The sequence below is a fragment of the Myiozetetes cayanensis genome, unplaced genomic scaffold, assembly GCF_022539395.1.
Source record: "Myiozetetes cayanensis isolate MyiCay16 unplaced genomic scaffold, myiCay2020 scf21, whole genome shotgun sequence".
Taxonomy (NCBI): Eukaryota; Metazoa; Chordata; class Aves; order Passeriformes; family Tyrannidae; genus Myiozetetes; species Myiozetetes cayanensis.
The window spans coordinates 3,980,904-3,995,907 of record NW_026087423.1 but is presented as its reverse complement, the minus strand read 5'-3'; the positions used below and the strand labels follow the sequence as shown (position 1 = coordinate 3,995,907).

The 15,004-nt window shown below is 48.0% G+C and overlaps 2 protein-coding genes and 1 long non-coding RNA gene across 3 annotated transcripts; 2 read left to right on the top strand and 1 right to left on the bottom strand.

Moving 5' to 3' along the window:
* Positions 1 to 17: 17 nt before the first annotated feature.
* Positions 18 to 2,491, top strand: TRIAP1 (TP53 regulated inhibitor of apoptosis 1). The gene is made up of 2 exons (XM_050318722.1): positions 18 to 201; positions 655 to 2,491. The coding sequence occupies exons 1-2, from the start codon at positions 55 to 57 to the stop codon at positions 736 to 738; spliced, it is 231 nt and encodes a 76-aa protein (XP_050174679.1). The 5' UTR covers positions 18 to 54; the 3' UTR covers positions 739 to 2,491.
* Positions 2,492 to 2,746: 255 nt separating this feature from the next.
* LOC126641716 (cytochrome c oxidase subunit 6A2, mitochondrial) lies at positions 2,747 to 4,414 on the bottom strand. The gene is made up of 3 exons (XM_050318721.1): positions 4,250 to 4,414; positions 3,888 to 4,027; positions 2,747 to 3,010 (listed from the first exon to the last, which is right to left on the bottom strand). Exons 1-3 carry the CDS (start codon positions 4,350 to 4,352, stop codon positions 2,930 to 2,932), a joined length of 324 nt encoding a protein of 107 aa, XP_050174678.1. The 5' UTR covers positions 4,353 to 4,414; the 3' UTR covers positions 2,747 to 2,929.
* Positions 4,415 to 4,646: 232 nt separating this feature from the next.
* LOC126641666 (uncharacterized) lies at positions 4,647 to 14,385 on the top strand. The gene is made up of 3 exons (XR_007629285.1): positions 4,647 to 4,841; positions 10,928 to 11,048; positions 14,201 to 14,385. It is a non-coding gene; the product is annotated as an uncharacterized LOC126641666 (long non-coding RNA).
* The last annotated feature ends 619 nt before the right edge of the window (positions 14,386 to 15,004 follow it).

The following is a 15,004-nucleotide window of genomic DNA, read 5'->3' as shown; positions in this document are numbered from 1 at the left end:
CGCGCCGGACGCGCGTCACGGGGCGGGCCGGGCCGGCCCGGCGGGGCCGCCGCCATGAACAGCGTGGGCGAGGCGTGCACGGAGCTCAAGCGCGAGTACGACCAGTGCTTCAACCGCTGGTTCGCCGAGAAGTTCCTCAAGGGCGACAGCGCCGGCGACCCCTGCGGGCAGCTCTTCAAGCGGTACCAGCTCTGCGTGCAGGTGGGTTCGGCCCCCGAGCTCCGCTCCCCGAGCTGCTGCCGCCGCCCCCGGAGCGGCCTCGGCTCCGCGCCCCGCCGGGCTGGCCTCGCCCTGTGCCTGTCGGTCGTGGCGTGAAGTGATAGGATGAGAGAACGCGGTCTTAAACTGTGCCAGGGAAGGGTTAGGTTGGACGTGAGCTCAAATTTCTTCACGGAAAGGGTGATGAGACATTGGGACGGTCTGCACAGGGAGGTGGTGGAGTCCCCGCCCCTGGAGGTGTTTAAGGAGGGACTGGACACACTCAGTGCTGTGGTCTGATTAACACGGTGATGCTGAGACACAGGTTGATCTCAGAGGTCTTTTCCGACCTCACTGATTCTGTGATTCTATGTTTTGCACCAAAGATTACATCACGTAGCACTATGAAGACATGACAAGTTTAATTTTTTTTGTTTTGTTGTCCTTCCTTTTCAGAAAGCAATCAAGGAAAAGGACATACCCATCGAGGGCCTGGAGTTCATGGGCCCGAGCAAAGGGAAAACTGAAAACTCCTCTTGACCTTGGCTGTGTGGCTGGAATCACTGATATGAGCCTTTGGACTAAGCACCATCACCAGGTGTACCACTAGGTGCCACCTGGATAAAACCTTTAGATCTTTGTTAACTGCTTTCTAGGAAGCAAGGAATCTTCTCTGCTTATGAAAACAAACAGCTAAAAAAAAACCCAGAAGACTGGATCATGTGGTAACTGCTGCCTCTTGTCCAGTGAATTTTGGTGGTGGTTCAGCACCTAACAGCTTAAAAATCCATGTGACCTAACTTCCTGTTGAATGTACTCTGTAACGGGGGAATGGTGATTGGAGCGAGCTGAGATAATTTATTTGTGATTGGTTTCTTTTGCTAATCTATATAACACTTGAAAGTGTTTAAAAATATGAAGAGGGTTGATTTACCTTGTCCCCTCTCTATGCTGCTGAATTTTGGTGGAAGAAGTTTGTTTCATGTCATCCTGAATGTTGAGGGGCTAAAGCATTATTTCCTGTCAGCTACAGAGATGGTCTAAAAGCACTAATGGGCCTTCAACTTTAGCTTGGCTAAAATAAATATAACCAGGTTATGTTTTGTTGAAGTTCAGAACTGTTCAGTAGAATCTGATTGTGGCCTGCTCAGGAGCTGAAGAGGAGCCTTTTCTGAGGCAGTGACCCAACCATGAACTTGAATTCTCTCTCCTTTAGCATTACATGTTCCCATGGCATGATCCTCACACAGGGATGGGGAAAAGCTGGCCCCTCTCCTTACACCAACAGAGGTGAAAGAGTAAAGAATATTATGGCCTGGGGACAAAAGAAAAGTCAACTTCCTAATTATCCTGGAATTACAGTGAGGGGAAAAAAGAGCTCCTACAGTGTCAGCACAGGGGTTAAATGTAGCACTGAAAAAAACAAGCTGTTGACAAACTGCTGGGTCACTCAGGTATAAATAAAAAACAGTGAGCTAAGGGAAAGATCTATAAATAGCATTTTGGGGACTGTTAGGTACGTAGCTTTTATTTCTTAAGGAATAACACAACCAGTTTGCTTTTCTATGATCCTTCATGTAGGGCTAAATGTAGCGTGATTTTTGTCAGCTTTAAAACAACTGTGCCTTGTTCTGTGCTTTTAACACAGAAGAACTTGTCTCAGCAGTCGTTTTATTGTAAGCAGATGAAATAAATTGCATTGAAACATGGGGAAGGATGTCCTGCAGCACCCACCTTGAGACTCTCTCTTGCCATCCATCATCCTTTCAACAGCAAGATGCTAAGGCAGCTGCTGCATTCTTCCTTTTGGGAAGAACAGGATAAACGACAGCTGAGACAAGAGCTCAGTTTTGTACCGTGCAAAAAATAGAAAAGTTGCAGAAAGAATCGGAAAACAGTTGACTTGCAGCAAGGAGAAACTCCAAAGAGAATGTGCTGGCACAGACTCAGGCTGTTGGCTGTGGAAGGTCACTCATCCCCTGTAGGTTAACCAGTTTTTGCATGACACGATACACATTATACAAGTATGTGCAGTGGGGCCTAAAATTGTGGTTTCTTTTGCAAGACTTGTGTGACTGACTCAAACAACCAGACTGCAGCTTTATGGAAAGCAGAGTTGTGAGCAAGATATGTACTGATACACCTGAAAATTTGAGAGCTGAGGGGGAATGTTGTGAAGGCACACAGAGCTTAGCTCAACACCTTTTGCTGCCAGTCCCTCTGCCAGAAGGGACCAAGAGAAGAATCACCTTCATGACTGTGAATAAATATTGCAATAGCTGATTATGGAGAATGTGCTTCAGTATATACTGAATTTTAATCTACATACCTGTTCTGGCTGTGGGTTTGCAGCCACGAGTTAAAACAGACATGAAGAACATGACACTGAGTCATGTCCCATGCCAAATGCGTTCCTGTTACCAGACACAGAAAGGCAGTCAAACCCCCTTCCTCCTGTGCTGTGTCCTGGGAGAAGCCTCCATGTTTTAAGCAAACACTGAAGAACTTCTAAGGATTCAGATTTAAAAAACCCCAGTCAAATCTTAAATTCGCGTTCAGAGTTGTTTATTTAAAGGACCTCATCACAGGTACACACAGAAGCCACTAACACTGCTCAGCTTCATCTCAAATGGAGAGTTTGTGAAATTATGACCCCAGAAACGATGGTTCCCACTCAACATGCTGCTTCAAGACGGGGAGAGCCAAAGTTCTGGCTGTCTAGGCAGGACCTTTAATCTTCATAACCAGTTGGGAGAGCGTTAACATGGGGGTTGTGAAACAGAGTCTTGTTCCCATCACCCCAGGGGAAAGGCTGTTGAAAGAAGAGAGAGAATAAGCCAGTGACAGCTCCTGAACAATCTGTACATCACCAGAAATCAAACAGCAGTCCAGACTCAAACATCAGTGACAGGACAAGGGGACACGGCCTCAAGCTGTGCCAGGGGAGGTTCAGACTGGACATCAGGAGAAATTTCTTCATGGAAAGTGTTGTTAAACATTGGGATGGACTGCCCAGGGAGGTGGAGCTACCATTCCTGGATGTGTCTAAGGATAGACTGGACACAGTACTTGGTGCCATGGTCTAGCTGATAAGGTGGTGTTGGGTCACAGGGTGGACTTGATGATCCTGGAAGTCTTTTCCAATCTACATGATTCTGTGATCATACAGCTTGACAGGCTGGTGAATTAAGCAAGCTGGCATCTGTTCCTAGGCTGTAGGAAGCAAGGGTTGGAAAACTGTCTCCTTTAGCCGGGAGTCACAGTCTCTGAACAGCAAGATCTTTGCTCTTGCTTAAACATCTAGTGTTGTGTTATCAGACACAAAAACAGGTATTAACACTCAGGCAGTCAAACCGTTTTGCTCCTGCACTGTGTCCTGTGGGAAAATACGAGGACTACAGTTTTGAGAATCTGGGATGTCCTCTATTAGCTTTAAGCTGTGTTATTAGTTTAAGTACAGCAGCTTTAGGACTGAAACATTTTCCAGCAGGACATTATTAGGAGGATCACTCGCGGGTGGGAAGAGCTGTGAGAAGCTCTCTTACTGCCTCAGAAACAAAGCCCTGGGGTGAGATCGCGGCTGTGCACGCACAGCACCTCGCTGAGCAGATGGGAAAGCAAGAGGTGCTGCAGCGAGCACAGATACACAGCCCCGAGGGAGAGAGGGCTTTCAAACAGCGCAGAGGTACCTTGGTCCTGATCCGGAGGTGGGTGTAGGGCACGAACTCGGGCCTCTCGTGCTTATGCTGCGCCTTCAGGTAGCAGTTCAACATACACACGCCCACCCCGGGCAGCGCCACCACGAAGGTCAACATCCTCCAGAGCTTGGCTGAGCGGGAGAACAACCACGGCTGCCATCAGCGCCAGCGGCCCCGGAGCGCCTCAGACGCAAGTATTTGGCTAACGAGGCGCCACCGATGGCTCCCCAGGCCGCCCCCGCTCCGCAGGGCCCACACCGAGCGCCCGCCCTGCCCCGCTCCCGCGGAGAAGGGCAGCGGCCTCTCAAGGGCAGCGCGGCCCCGGCTCCCCTCGCCCCGCACGGCCCCGTTACCTCCGCCGCCCTCGTGTGCCGCGGCCGCCATGCCCCGCCGGGGCGGGGAGAGCGGGCCGGCGGCGCCGAGCAGCGCCCGGGACACCCTCGCCAGCGCCGCCATGTCCTCCGCGACCGCTCCCCGGAACCGGAACGGGGAACCAACGCCGGCCCCGCCGACCTTGAGCCGGGCACGGCGCTGAGGGCGGGCTGTGCTGAGGGCGGGCAGTGCTGAGGGCGGGCTGTGCTGAGGGCGGGCTGTGCTGAGGGCGGAGCCGGCGCCATTTCGGGGCTGAGGGCGGGGCGGTGGCGGGGAGCGGTGACAGGGAGTCACGGCGTCATTCGGACTCAGAAACACGGCGTGACACAATCCTCTGGGTTGGAAATGATCTCTGGGGTCATCTAGCCCAACCTGCGACGCAACACCACCGTGCCACGTCCAGTCCGAACACCTCGGGGACGGTGACCCCACCTGTGCAGCCCGTTCCAATGTCTAATCGTCCTTTCTTGTGAAGAAATTCTCCCTAATGTCCAACTTCATCCTCCCCCGGCACAGCTTGAGACTGTGCCTTCCTGTCTTGAATTTTCTGGGAGAAGAGACCGAACCCCCCAGGTAATTGAAGAGAACAATAAATAGCTTAGAGAGTGAAAAGTTCTGGCGCTGTAGGGATGTCCCAGGCGTGAAGGGATCAAAGGGCCCCTGGAACAGGGCAGTTCTGTTACCACTAATGTGTTTTTGATTATTTATATTCCTGGGATAATTCCACAGAAATAATAACATCACTTGAATAAACACAAGACTTCAAGGGGAAAAAAGCATCGTAATTAATTTACAAATATCTAGATCCTGTGTTAGTTCTTCATTGGAGCTTGGTGGCTGGCTGGGTGACCTTTGGCAGAAGCCATGAAAGCGGAGAGAACATTTTCCAGCACTTAAAAGCCCACAGTAAAATGAGAGGATTCCCACAGTGGGTGTAAAGATTATAACAGTGGGAAAGCAGAGAAACGGAGCTTCTGGGAAGGGACTTCTCAGACCAGACCTTATCACTTGTGTCCAGTTTTTAATAAGCAATTTTAAGAACAGTTTTGCTTCCATACTGAAAGGAGAAGTTATTCCCAGGTGGCACTGTGTGTACCTACAGAACTGTTCTTCTGTCTTCACTGATATGATACATTTTGTACAGGACAGCCCTCAAATCATTGCAGCTCACCATGTGCGTGCACACCTGCTTTGCTAAATCCACATTGGAGGTAGATTTTGCCTTTCCTCGCCTTCATCCTTTGGATTCAGGTTTATGAGATGTCTAATGTCAGACTTTTAATTTAAAAGGAATTTGCATGTGGTTTTTTGAAGGGAACAGAATATCCGAGAATTATTTTGTACAATTTTTCAGTGATGAAACCAAGATTAAGTTCTGTATCCTAAAGCAAACTTGTAGCAGGAGCTATCTAAACAAAACTACTTTTATGTGTAGCAAAAAAACTTTTAAGGAACCATCAGACACTAATGTTTACAAGTGAGAGAAAACAAAGGATCAGCAAAACAAGCAAACTTCTGTCTAGGATGAGGAAAAGTTCTCTTGGCACAGCTGCCCGAGGTGCCCCTTTGTGAGCACTTCTGCCCACGGAGCTGCAAGAGGCTCATGGAGAGCGACTGAAAATGGGGTTTGGTCTGTCCTGAACCTGAGTGTGGTGGCAGTTTTGTTACAGTCTGAGTGACACTGGTTTAAAATGGGTGTGTCTTAGTCTTTATCATCCCAACCGCTGCAATTAATCTCTGTATGAGGTGTGTCAGGACTCTACTGGGTCTGATTCACATCTTATTCAAATGTAGTATAAATTAGGAGTGGCTGCTGGGAGACACAAAAGATTCCACGTGAATAATTCCTTCTAGCTGAGGGAAGACAGGCAGGTATTTGAGGAAACCTGGATATTTTAAGAAGAGTATTGTGAATAATGTTTTGACGTGGCTGTATGAAATAAGTTTAACAGTGCAATATGTGATGGTTATTATCGCTGTGATGATTGCAGTCCTCCTGACAGCACGTGTTTTTACAAAGGTGTGGGAAAAACGAGTGAAAAGTCAGCTCTGGCTCTGTAGCTGTGTCTGGATTATTGACCCATGGCATGAGAACCCCTCAGCGCTGCTGTGCTCTGCTGCCTCACAGAAAGGGGATGTTTTCCCAAAACTGACCTCTCTGAGGGCCTTGAGCTTGATTCAGACACTCTCTTACTATCTTGAAAAACCTGGGCCTAAATCCAGCATTTTGAGCAAGTTACAACACGTACATTTTCCCAAAAGATCCAGTATCCTGGGAGCCCTTTGAGTGCAGAAATGCTACAGAATTAGCCCCGAGAAGGAAAATAAATATATATATATATATATGTCTATAAAGTGCTGGTAGCCAGACACTTAGAGGAAGCAATTTCAGTGTGGTGGTGGGATGGGTGGAGGTCAGGCCAGAACTCCCCTAACCTGATTTGGCTGCCCAGTGTCTGTCTGCTGCTGGATGTGCAGCAGTGACATGTGACACTTGGGATCACGTCACTGTTCAGTTTAGCAAAATTTGAATGATTGCAGTGAGCTGGTAGAGGTGAGGTTCAGTACAGGTGAAGTTGACTCACTGCACTGAAAAAGAATGTTTGCGGCACAAAAGCAAGCTCGGGTTTGTATGAACTGGGCACAGAAATGCCTTTTTTTTATATTTTATTTTATTTTCCTGGCTGAAGTGGTGGGTAGCAGAGAGGAGGGCGCGGAGAACAGCGGGAGCCACCGATGAGATGGGATGGGATGGATCCCAGGAGCTCCGAGCAATGCCGGCCCGGGCCGCCTGGTGGCAAACTGCTTTCACTGGAAGCGCCTCTCCCTTCAGCAGGACTGGGAACAACAAATGCGCTCTCTGGGATTGGAGACTGTAATCTTACGCCTCTGCGTTTTCAAGTCTTCAGGGCCCAGCTCATCCCTCTCGAATAGAAACGTTCCCTCCATCAGATACTGTCTTAACAAACGCTGAGATAGACAGAAGTGCTGCAGAGATAGCGCCTGTGTCTCAAACTTCACAGAGTTTCTGGGGGCAAAAGTTTCCTTCATCTTCTCCCTGTAGTCCTGGAACAGCAGAAATCAATATTCTGACATCTGTAAATCCTTTGTTCCCCTTTTCACCAGGGCTTTATCAGCTTTGGGAGGGAGGGAGGGGGGAAAGAGGGCGTTGAGAGAGCCATTGTCCCTTCTCAAGGGAATGATCTGGAACTACTATGCAAATCTCTATTTGAAGACCCTGGGAACTGGGGGAGGGCTTTAGCTGCGATCTCAGTGGGAGGGGAGCTCTGCATCCCTGCTCACACACTCCTTCCTAGTGCAAGGAGCTGGGAAGAGTCTTTTGAACGGGCAGAAGAGACATTCTGTGCTTTGTGCGCTCCTGTGAGGCTTTGCACTCCTTATGTCTTCTGCTTTGTGCTTTTTTTTTTCTGCCTGATTTTTCTAAATGTTTGCATAAGAACTGGGGAGGGGAGAGACCCGAGAGCTGCGATTAGCAGGGATGGAGTCGGGAGGGTGTCTCACCCCCTGGAGTCTCCCACCAATGAGTGGAGCAGCTCCAGTGGTTCTAGCACATCTACATCCTGACTGCTGGTGTTGGCACAGGGCACGGGCACAGCTTCAGTAAAGCAAATGATTCAGCTGGTCAGGAGTGGAGTGGAATAGTTTGCGGTTCTCAAATTATTACGTTGTAGCCAGGTCTTAAAAAACTACTTCTTACAGGGGCAAAGACCCGCAGAGCAGAACCTGCTTTGTGAAGCCCTGTGGTCTGTCCTGGTTGGCTCTGTTTCACCTGGTTTTTATTAGGGCAGGGTCACACTAACTGCCAGCTTCCTGGAAGTTGTGTAGGGTCCTCCTTAGGCCTCATGGAAGGGGAGATATCCTGACTGTGCAGCCACAGGGATGAAGAGGACAGTGGGGGAGGGACAGTTACAGATCCATATCTAGGCATTTCTGTGTTTATAATTGCTTATGTAAAGGCAGTTACAGTTCTTTTGATTCTGTGACCTTTATTTTCATGGTGTCAGTCTCAGTGTTTATCTTTCAAACATTGAGGGGTTTTGTGTTCCAGAAAACCAAAATTTACTTTTGAACAATGACAGCCCTGGAAAATGCAGCACTTTTCTCTCTCTCCTAGGCATCTGAGAAGATGCAGCCATTTAAAAATCTCACCTTCTGTCAAAACCATAGGAACACATGCCCTGAGACCTGATTCTCTGTTACCTCCCACGTTATAGCCAAAGTGTTTGTTCTGCAAGTACTTTACTGCTTTGTGGAGGGAAAGTGCATCACACCCGTGCTCTCATCGGCTCCCTTTTTTTCCGTGTGTAACTCCAGAGTGACTCAGCTGAGTTGGGTGAACCCCTGGAACTGTGCTAGCTGGAAACCAGCCTGAACGTGCCCTCTGGCTCCTGTGAGTGCTCCCAGTACCTGTGCACACTCCTGCGTCCCTGCAGATACTTTTCTGAGGGCACTTGTTTGCAGGGGGGCTGATGTCTGAATGCACATTCTTCTCATGCAAACACACATCCTCGAGTGCACACAGCCACTGCCTTTCTCTCATACACATTTGTGCACATACACAGACCTTTTTGAAAGCTCCTGTTTTCAGAAAGGTTTTATTTATAGGTCCTGCCTGGTTGTGAATGTGAAAGGGAGAGAGCCCCTCAGAGGGTTCCTTTCATGTGTAAATCAGCCTAGGCTGAGAGCATTGGGGTCACTGAGAGGAGGATTTCACTCTTAATTACTCAGAGAGAAAGCAGGCAGGGGACTTTCTCAAACTAATAGGGTTGTTCTCTGCTGGGGAAAGCAGCTTGAGACGCCCAAACTTTTCTTGCATCAGACTTCAGGCTCTGATTCACAGGCCTCTTCTGCCAGTAGCAAGAGCTGGTTGTCTATGTGGCACTTGGAACAAACAGTTCAGCTTCCAAAACAGCTTACTTATTAAAGATGGTTATGTTCACTCTGATAATTGGGTGTTCTTTGGAGACCAGCAGAACTGACCTAGCCTGCTTTGTTCTTTTGCCACTTTTATTAAAAAGTATGTTAGTTAGTGATACATCTATCTGTGACTCCACCTGAGGACCTCAGTAGCCTTTCAGACCTGAAGGCTCCCACCTCTCTGCCAAGCACAAAAATGTTGTTGTCTAGAGATTAGTCCAGTGAGCAGGACTCTGAACTTGGACTTAAAACCAACACTGAATTCCCAGTTCAGCCACTGAATGCCTTTGTGTCCTTAGCTGTGGAACATTCTCTCTAGAATGGGGCTCTTAAGAGCAGAAGTCTTTGGACTGTGATACTCTTGGCTGCGAGTGCCAGGGTAAAGGTGGGTGATGAGTGTGTCTGGAGAGATGTGTCTTTTTCCTGGGATGCAATGCAAGCACGGGGATTCCCCTGCTGAAGTAGCATTATCATCTTTCATCCCTGGACACAAAACTGAGTCTGGAAGTCTGCTGCAGAGATGGGAGTGGCCAGTCACCAGCCAAAAAGTTGTCTACAGGGACTGCAGGACCTTCTTGAACACCTGCATGCTAACAGGAGGTGTAGCTGTCAGTGGTTTCAGCAAAGAGATCTATGCTGTCAAGTGCACACTCACACACAGGCAAGTGTGTTTTTTAGCTTCACCTGACAAAGCTAAATTCATACCCTCTCGTCTTTACCTCCTTTTAATTTGGCCTCTGCTTTTCTGTACAGAAAATAAACGTGTTGAGGGCTGAACATTCCCAGCCCATGCACCAACAGCCTCCTGGGAGCTCTGCTTTGGGATTCTTGGAGCTGTGTTAGTTCAGCTTGCCTGGGAAGGCAGAGGGTTTAGTCTGAGAGCACCTGTTTGAGGATGCCCAGCAGTGGTGGGAGCCATGGGCAGATGAGGTCAGCAGTCTGAAGTGTCTGCAGAGGTCAGAGGGAAACTCTGACTGAATGGGCCATTTCTCTTGCAAATGAAGAGCTGAAGCCTGGAGCAGCCTTAGCTGAGCCCAGCATGTGGGTCCAGGCTGTTCCTTTTATGAGCTGATGGAAATGGGGCCCAAAAGGACTTCCCTGATGGAGTTCTATCACAGCCTTTGTTATCTTTCCTGCAGCAAGCACTGGGCATAGAATATGGATTGGGGGTTATCCTGACTACCAGCACAGTCAGGAGGATGAAGGCTTTATGGCTGCCTAGAAAACCTAAGGCTGCAGAGTATCCTTATTGCCATTCCAGGAGGAAAATCTTGGTTTAAAATGTAGAACACATGTATATTTCTGCTGTAGTGCTCCTTTTTACCCAACCTACACTAAAATGAATAAATCCAAGGGCTGCTTTAAAATAATGCACATAACTGAGTAAGGGATTGAAAAGCCTGGATTCTGTTCTTCCTTCTGGTGGGAAACTGTCAGTTACTTTGATAAAACCCTATGAATGTCTGTGCTTCTCTTTTTCTGCCAAACACCAGAGAAAGGTAGTGTATTCTTTTTTTCTAAAATATTTTGAGGATTTTGGGTACAGAATGCTTTATATATACAAAATGTTGCTGTTAGCACCATCTATCAGTGAAATCTCTTTTAGTCTGCTTTTATGAAATACTGTTACTTTCTCTGAATTGTTGATTTAGAATTAATTTTAATGTTATGTAAACAATGTCAGTTCTCTCTTAACCACTTGCTCTTTTGCTTCTTTGCAGACCACCAGGGAACTCCCTTAGCTGTGACATTGTAATGGGAGGTGGAGACACCTCGAGGAGAAGGTCGAGACAGGCAACAGCAATTACAGTCAGTAACATCTCTGACTTGCCTCAATTACAGGTTAGTGTGATCTGTGCATGCCATCTTTCCTGTGTGCAGGTATTTACAGTGAGGCAGGACATGAAAATAACTGTTTCCCTTGTAGGAACTTTAGGAGCAGCTTCATATTATTGTGTTTTCCCAGCCTCAGATAGAGTAGGGCAGGGTAGGGGGTTTAAGGAAAGGCAGCTAAGGTTGTAATAAATGTACTCAGGGTTTCCCCTCACTGCTGTGATGTTGCAGCCCTGCCAAGCAGCTAGAAGTTAGAACAGTCCTGGGACTGCCAGAACTTACACTAAAGGGAAAATGAACTTATGTTTAGATTTTACTTTTCAACCTCTGCTGTGTGTGGACGATTGTTTTTCGTGGCTTTCATCTCTGTTTTCCTTTAGAAACCTCAGGAGAACTGTCCACCCTTCAAATCTGTTTTGATGTGTTTTAAATGCATGACATGGAGCACAGCCACTCTCAGTAGGTTGCAGAAAGAGGCCATCAAACCATAACACTTCTTTGGAGGGGTGAGCTTGTTCTTTATTCCCTAGAAGCGTCAGCCAGGTTTACACCACTTTGTGTAGGAAGAGCTGCAGGAGAAGATGAATGTTCCTGAGGGCTCAGAGGCATTTTCATGTTTGGGGTAAGGCTGAGGTTAGCCGTGGAGCCCGTGTCCAGGCAGTAATTTGACAGCAGACATGGGCACGCAGTAATGTAGGCTCTGGAAATCGCAGGAGCCTGCTGAGTTATTGTGAGCTGGAGGAGCTTTTCTGTTTGTGGGCACATGGGTCTGCCTGCCTCACATTGTGCAGACATAACTGAGACATAAAGGAGGCTGGCAAATTGCAGAACATTGATGGAAGGGGGGCAGGGGGCTGAGGAAGAAAAGTTAAGAGTTCGAAGACAAAAGGCTCAAGCCTAGTTGTGAATTCCTAGCAGGTAGCTGGTCTTTAAATGGAAGCATTTGTCAAGTTACTCACTGATTTAATGTGGGAATTGGATAGATATCTGCAAAGGTTTTTGCACCCTGTCTGCAGTGTGATTACAGGAGATTTAACAAAGAAAGAAGTTTTACTTTCTCCCAAGGTATGTATTTGTTCACGCACCTAAAATATATAGGGCAGGCAGTATAGATGACATTATAAAAAATGAGGCATACATGTTACATATAGTGTTTCCACAATTGTGACAGATTGTAAATGAGGCCTGTAACTTGCTTTCCTTCTGGTAGTGCCCCATCATACCATGAGCACCACTGCTGGATTACCCAGGGCCTCGCATCGGCCACACTGTGGCTGTTGGTCTGGATCCCCTGTCCCACAGAGCCTCCTGCTTTACCTGGGCAAGGCACCTGGCATTTCCATTAGGAGCAGCTCCTTTCTTTCACCTGTGTTATCATCTCCTGTCACTGCACTGGGACCTCGGTGTCACGATGCAGTGCCTTGGCTGTTCTCAGCAGTGGCTGTGATCAGGCTGCACGTCTGTGCTGTGCCTGCCACCGAACTGCTGGGACAGATGCATTCCACAGAGCCAGCCAGCAGCTCTGTCTGGGCAGCGTGTAACCCCTCTCTGTGCCTGCTGGAACTCTGTTAGGGAATGTAACAGGTTGGTAGGCAGTCCCCCTGCCACAGCTCTAGCTGATGCACAGCCTTGTAGTATTTTTAGATTGGACCATTATTTCAGGTTTGGTTTCGTCTATTTGTTTTGTTTTTTAAACTTTCAAAAGCCTCTTCTTGAGCCTTGAACCGTTCCTGTGCTTTAACCTTGTGAGTTAATTACTAAGGACTCACAAGTTGTTGATAGATGCATGCAGAAAGTAGCTACATGGTTGGTCATTCCAGTAAATCATTGGACTCTTCATGAATTTAATTCTGGGCTTTTCCTTAAAAGCCCTCTCCCAAACTGGACACAAGACAATGGACACCAGCAGGCACAGCTCCCAGTGACTAGGATATTGTCACATATCCAAAAGCCTGGTGGGAGGAGCAGACATTAGGTCTGAATTCGTCCTGGCAGGGAGATTTGGCTGAGGGAGAAAAAAAGAAGGTCAGAGGCAGCTCCAAGGAAACGGCTTTGGTTTAAAATGTTTCATTAGAGTTTTCACACTGGAAACATAAAGTACAGGAATACAATTGCTTGGCAGAGAAGCCACATTTGGTAGCAGTCCTGTATACATTCAGTGCTCTGTATGGAAGGAGACACAATATATCCCTGGCCACCTCAGCAAAATTACGGGTTGCTCTTCGGAAAGGTGACTTTTTTCCAAAATAGCTTACGTAATCTGGAGAATTTTTTTAATCAATATTGATAAAAGATGTTCTTTTTTCAGCAGACCATTGCTCTCTACTTTATCTACTCAGCCTTTCCAGGGCAGACTGGCTTTATCTAAGCAGTGTATCAATGTCAGTCCAGCTGGGAACACTACTGGGATGCTCACCTTCTGTTTTCCCCTTCCCCTCTCTGTCTGTCTTTGATTTCTCCTGTTGTAATTCAATGGGATAATCAGGGATACCCTTTTCCAAAGGGCTAGTCTTTCCCTGTTGATTCAACAAGCTCCCTTTTTGAAGACAGTTGTTATCTGCCACTTGGGCTTTGTTGCCTCAGGACGTTTCACCTCCCCATGCAGGCACACATACCTGTGAGACCTGCCAGTGCAGGGCTGTGGCAGAGGTCACCAGGGAGGAGGTAGGAAATGGGTATCAGTGTGTCTCAGCTGTTTTCTTCTTCTGGGACATAGCTCCACCAAAGAACTGAGCAGTTGAAATGTCACAGAGGAGTATGTGGTATGGATGGATTATTTTTTAAGGGAAGCCAGAATTAGTGTACATTTGGTTTTTTCTGGTTTAAAATATAGGTGAAAAATTTGGAGGGGCTTTGTTGTTACATCCCAATGGCAGTTTTAAGTTTACTCTGGCTTAGAAAGGAGGGTTTTCCAACAGCCTGGCAAAACAAAAGCACACATACAGTGCCCTGCAAAGGTCATTCCTGACCAGACCCCGAAACAGCTGAAGTACAGATTGCCAATATTTCACACTGACAACCTATGTGGCATATTTGTACCCAGGTTCTTTTGTCAGCACTTCCAATAATTTTTATGTTCTCCACTGGCTGTGCTGGGCAGCATGTTGACAGGGCCCTGGGTGCACCAGCTGACTTTGCAACCTCTTCTCCCTGTACTACAGGTTTGGCTGCCTGTGCTCGAGGTCTGTCATGATATGGTGGAGTGTAATCTGGGATCAGAGTGCTGGGAAAAGAAGTATGTGCCAAAGAGCTGGGAGAAGCCTTCTGAGGCCTCTGAGCCGTGGCACAGAGCTGCCCTTGTCCTTGGCCCTCATCTGGGGTAGGCTGGACCTTGCTGATCCTGACTTGACTTCCTGGTTTGGCCTCAGACCTGGGCTCACTGAGCTCTTGGCTAAATGTGATCACTCTCACCGGAATTCTCTGCTATTCTTGCTTGGTCACTGTGCCCCTGTGCCCATTTACACCGAGGTCCTGTCCCTGCTGTCCTCGCCGCCAGCCCTGCTCCCCTTTGCTCCTCAGGCTCCCCAGGCTCCTGCACAGCTGCTGCTCTGCCCAGCTCCTGGCGTGGACCGCAGCCCCTCCGTCTGCCTGAGAGGGCATGAGCAGTGATTTGAGAGGCATCACCGCTATGACAATGAGGAAGATGCGGCATTAGCTTTGGCTGCCTTCAGCTTCCCGAGAAGCCAAACCGAAATCCGGGTCTATCGGCACGGGCCCGGCCGCCGGGAGAGCAGCCGGCAGGAGGAGCTCGCCAGACACGTCATGGATCATTCCCGGACAGTCACAGCCGCATGTTTCAAGGGCATCGCTTTAGATCTGCCTTCTTGGGACTTCCTTGCAGACAAACCAGCAGCAGCAGAAGACAGAGGAAACGTCGTGGTATTGCAACCGAGCAGCCTCAGTGATTAATTTTTCTTTTAGACTTCTCAGGTTGTTTCTCCCACCGCAATGCCTTTGTCATTATT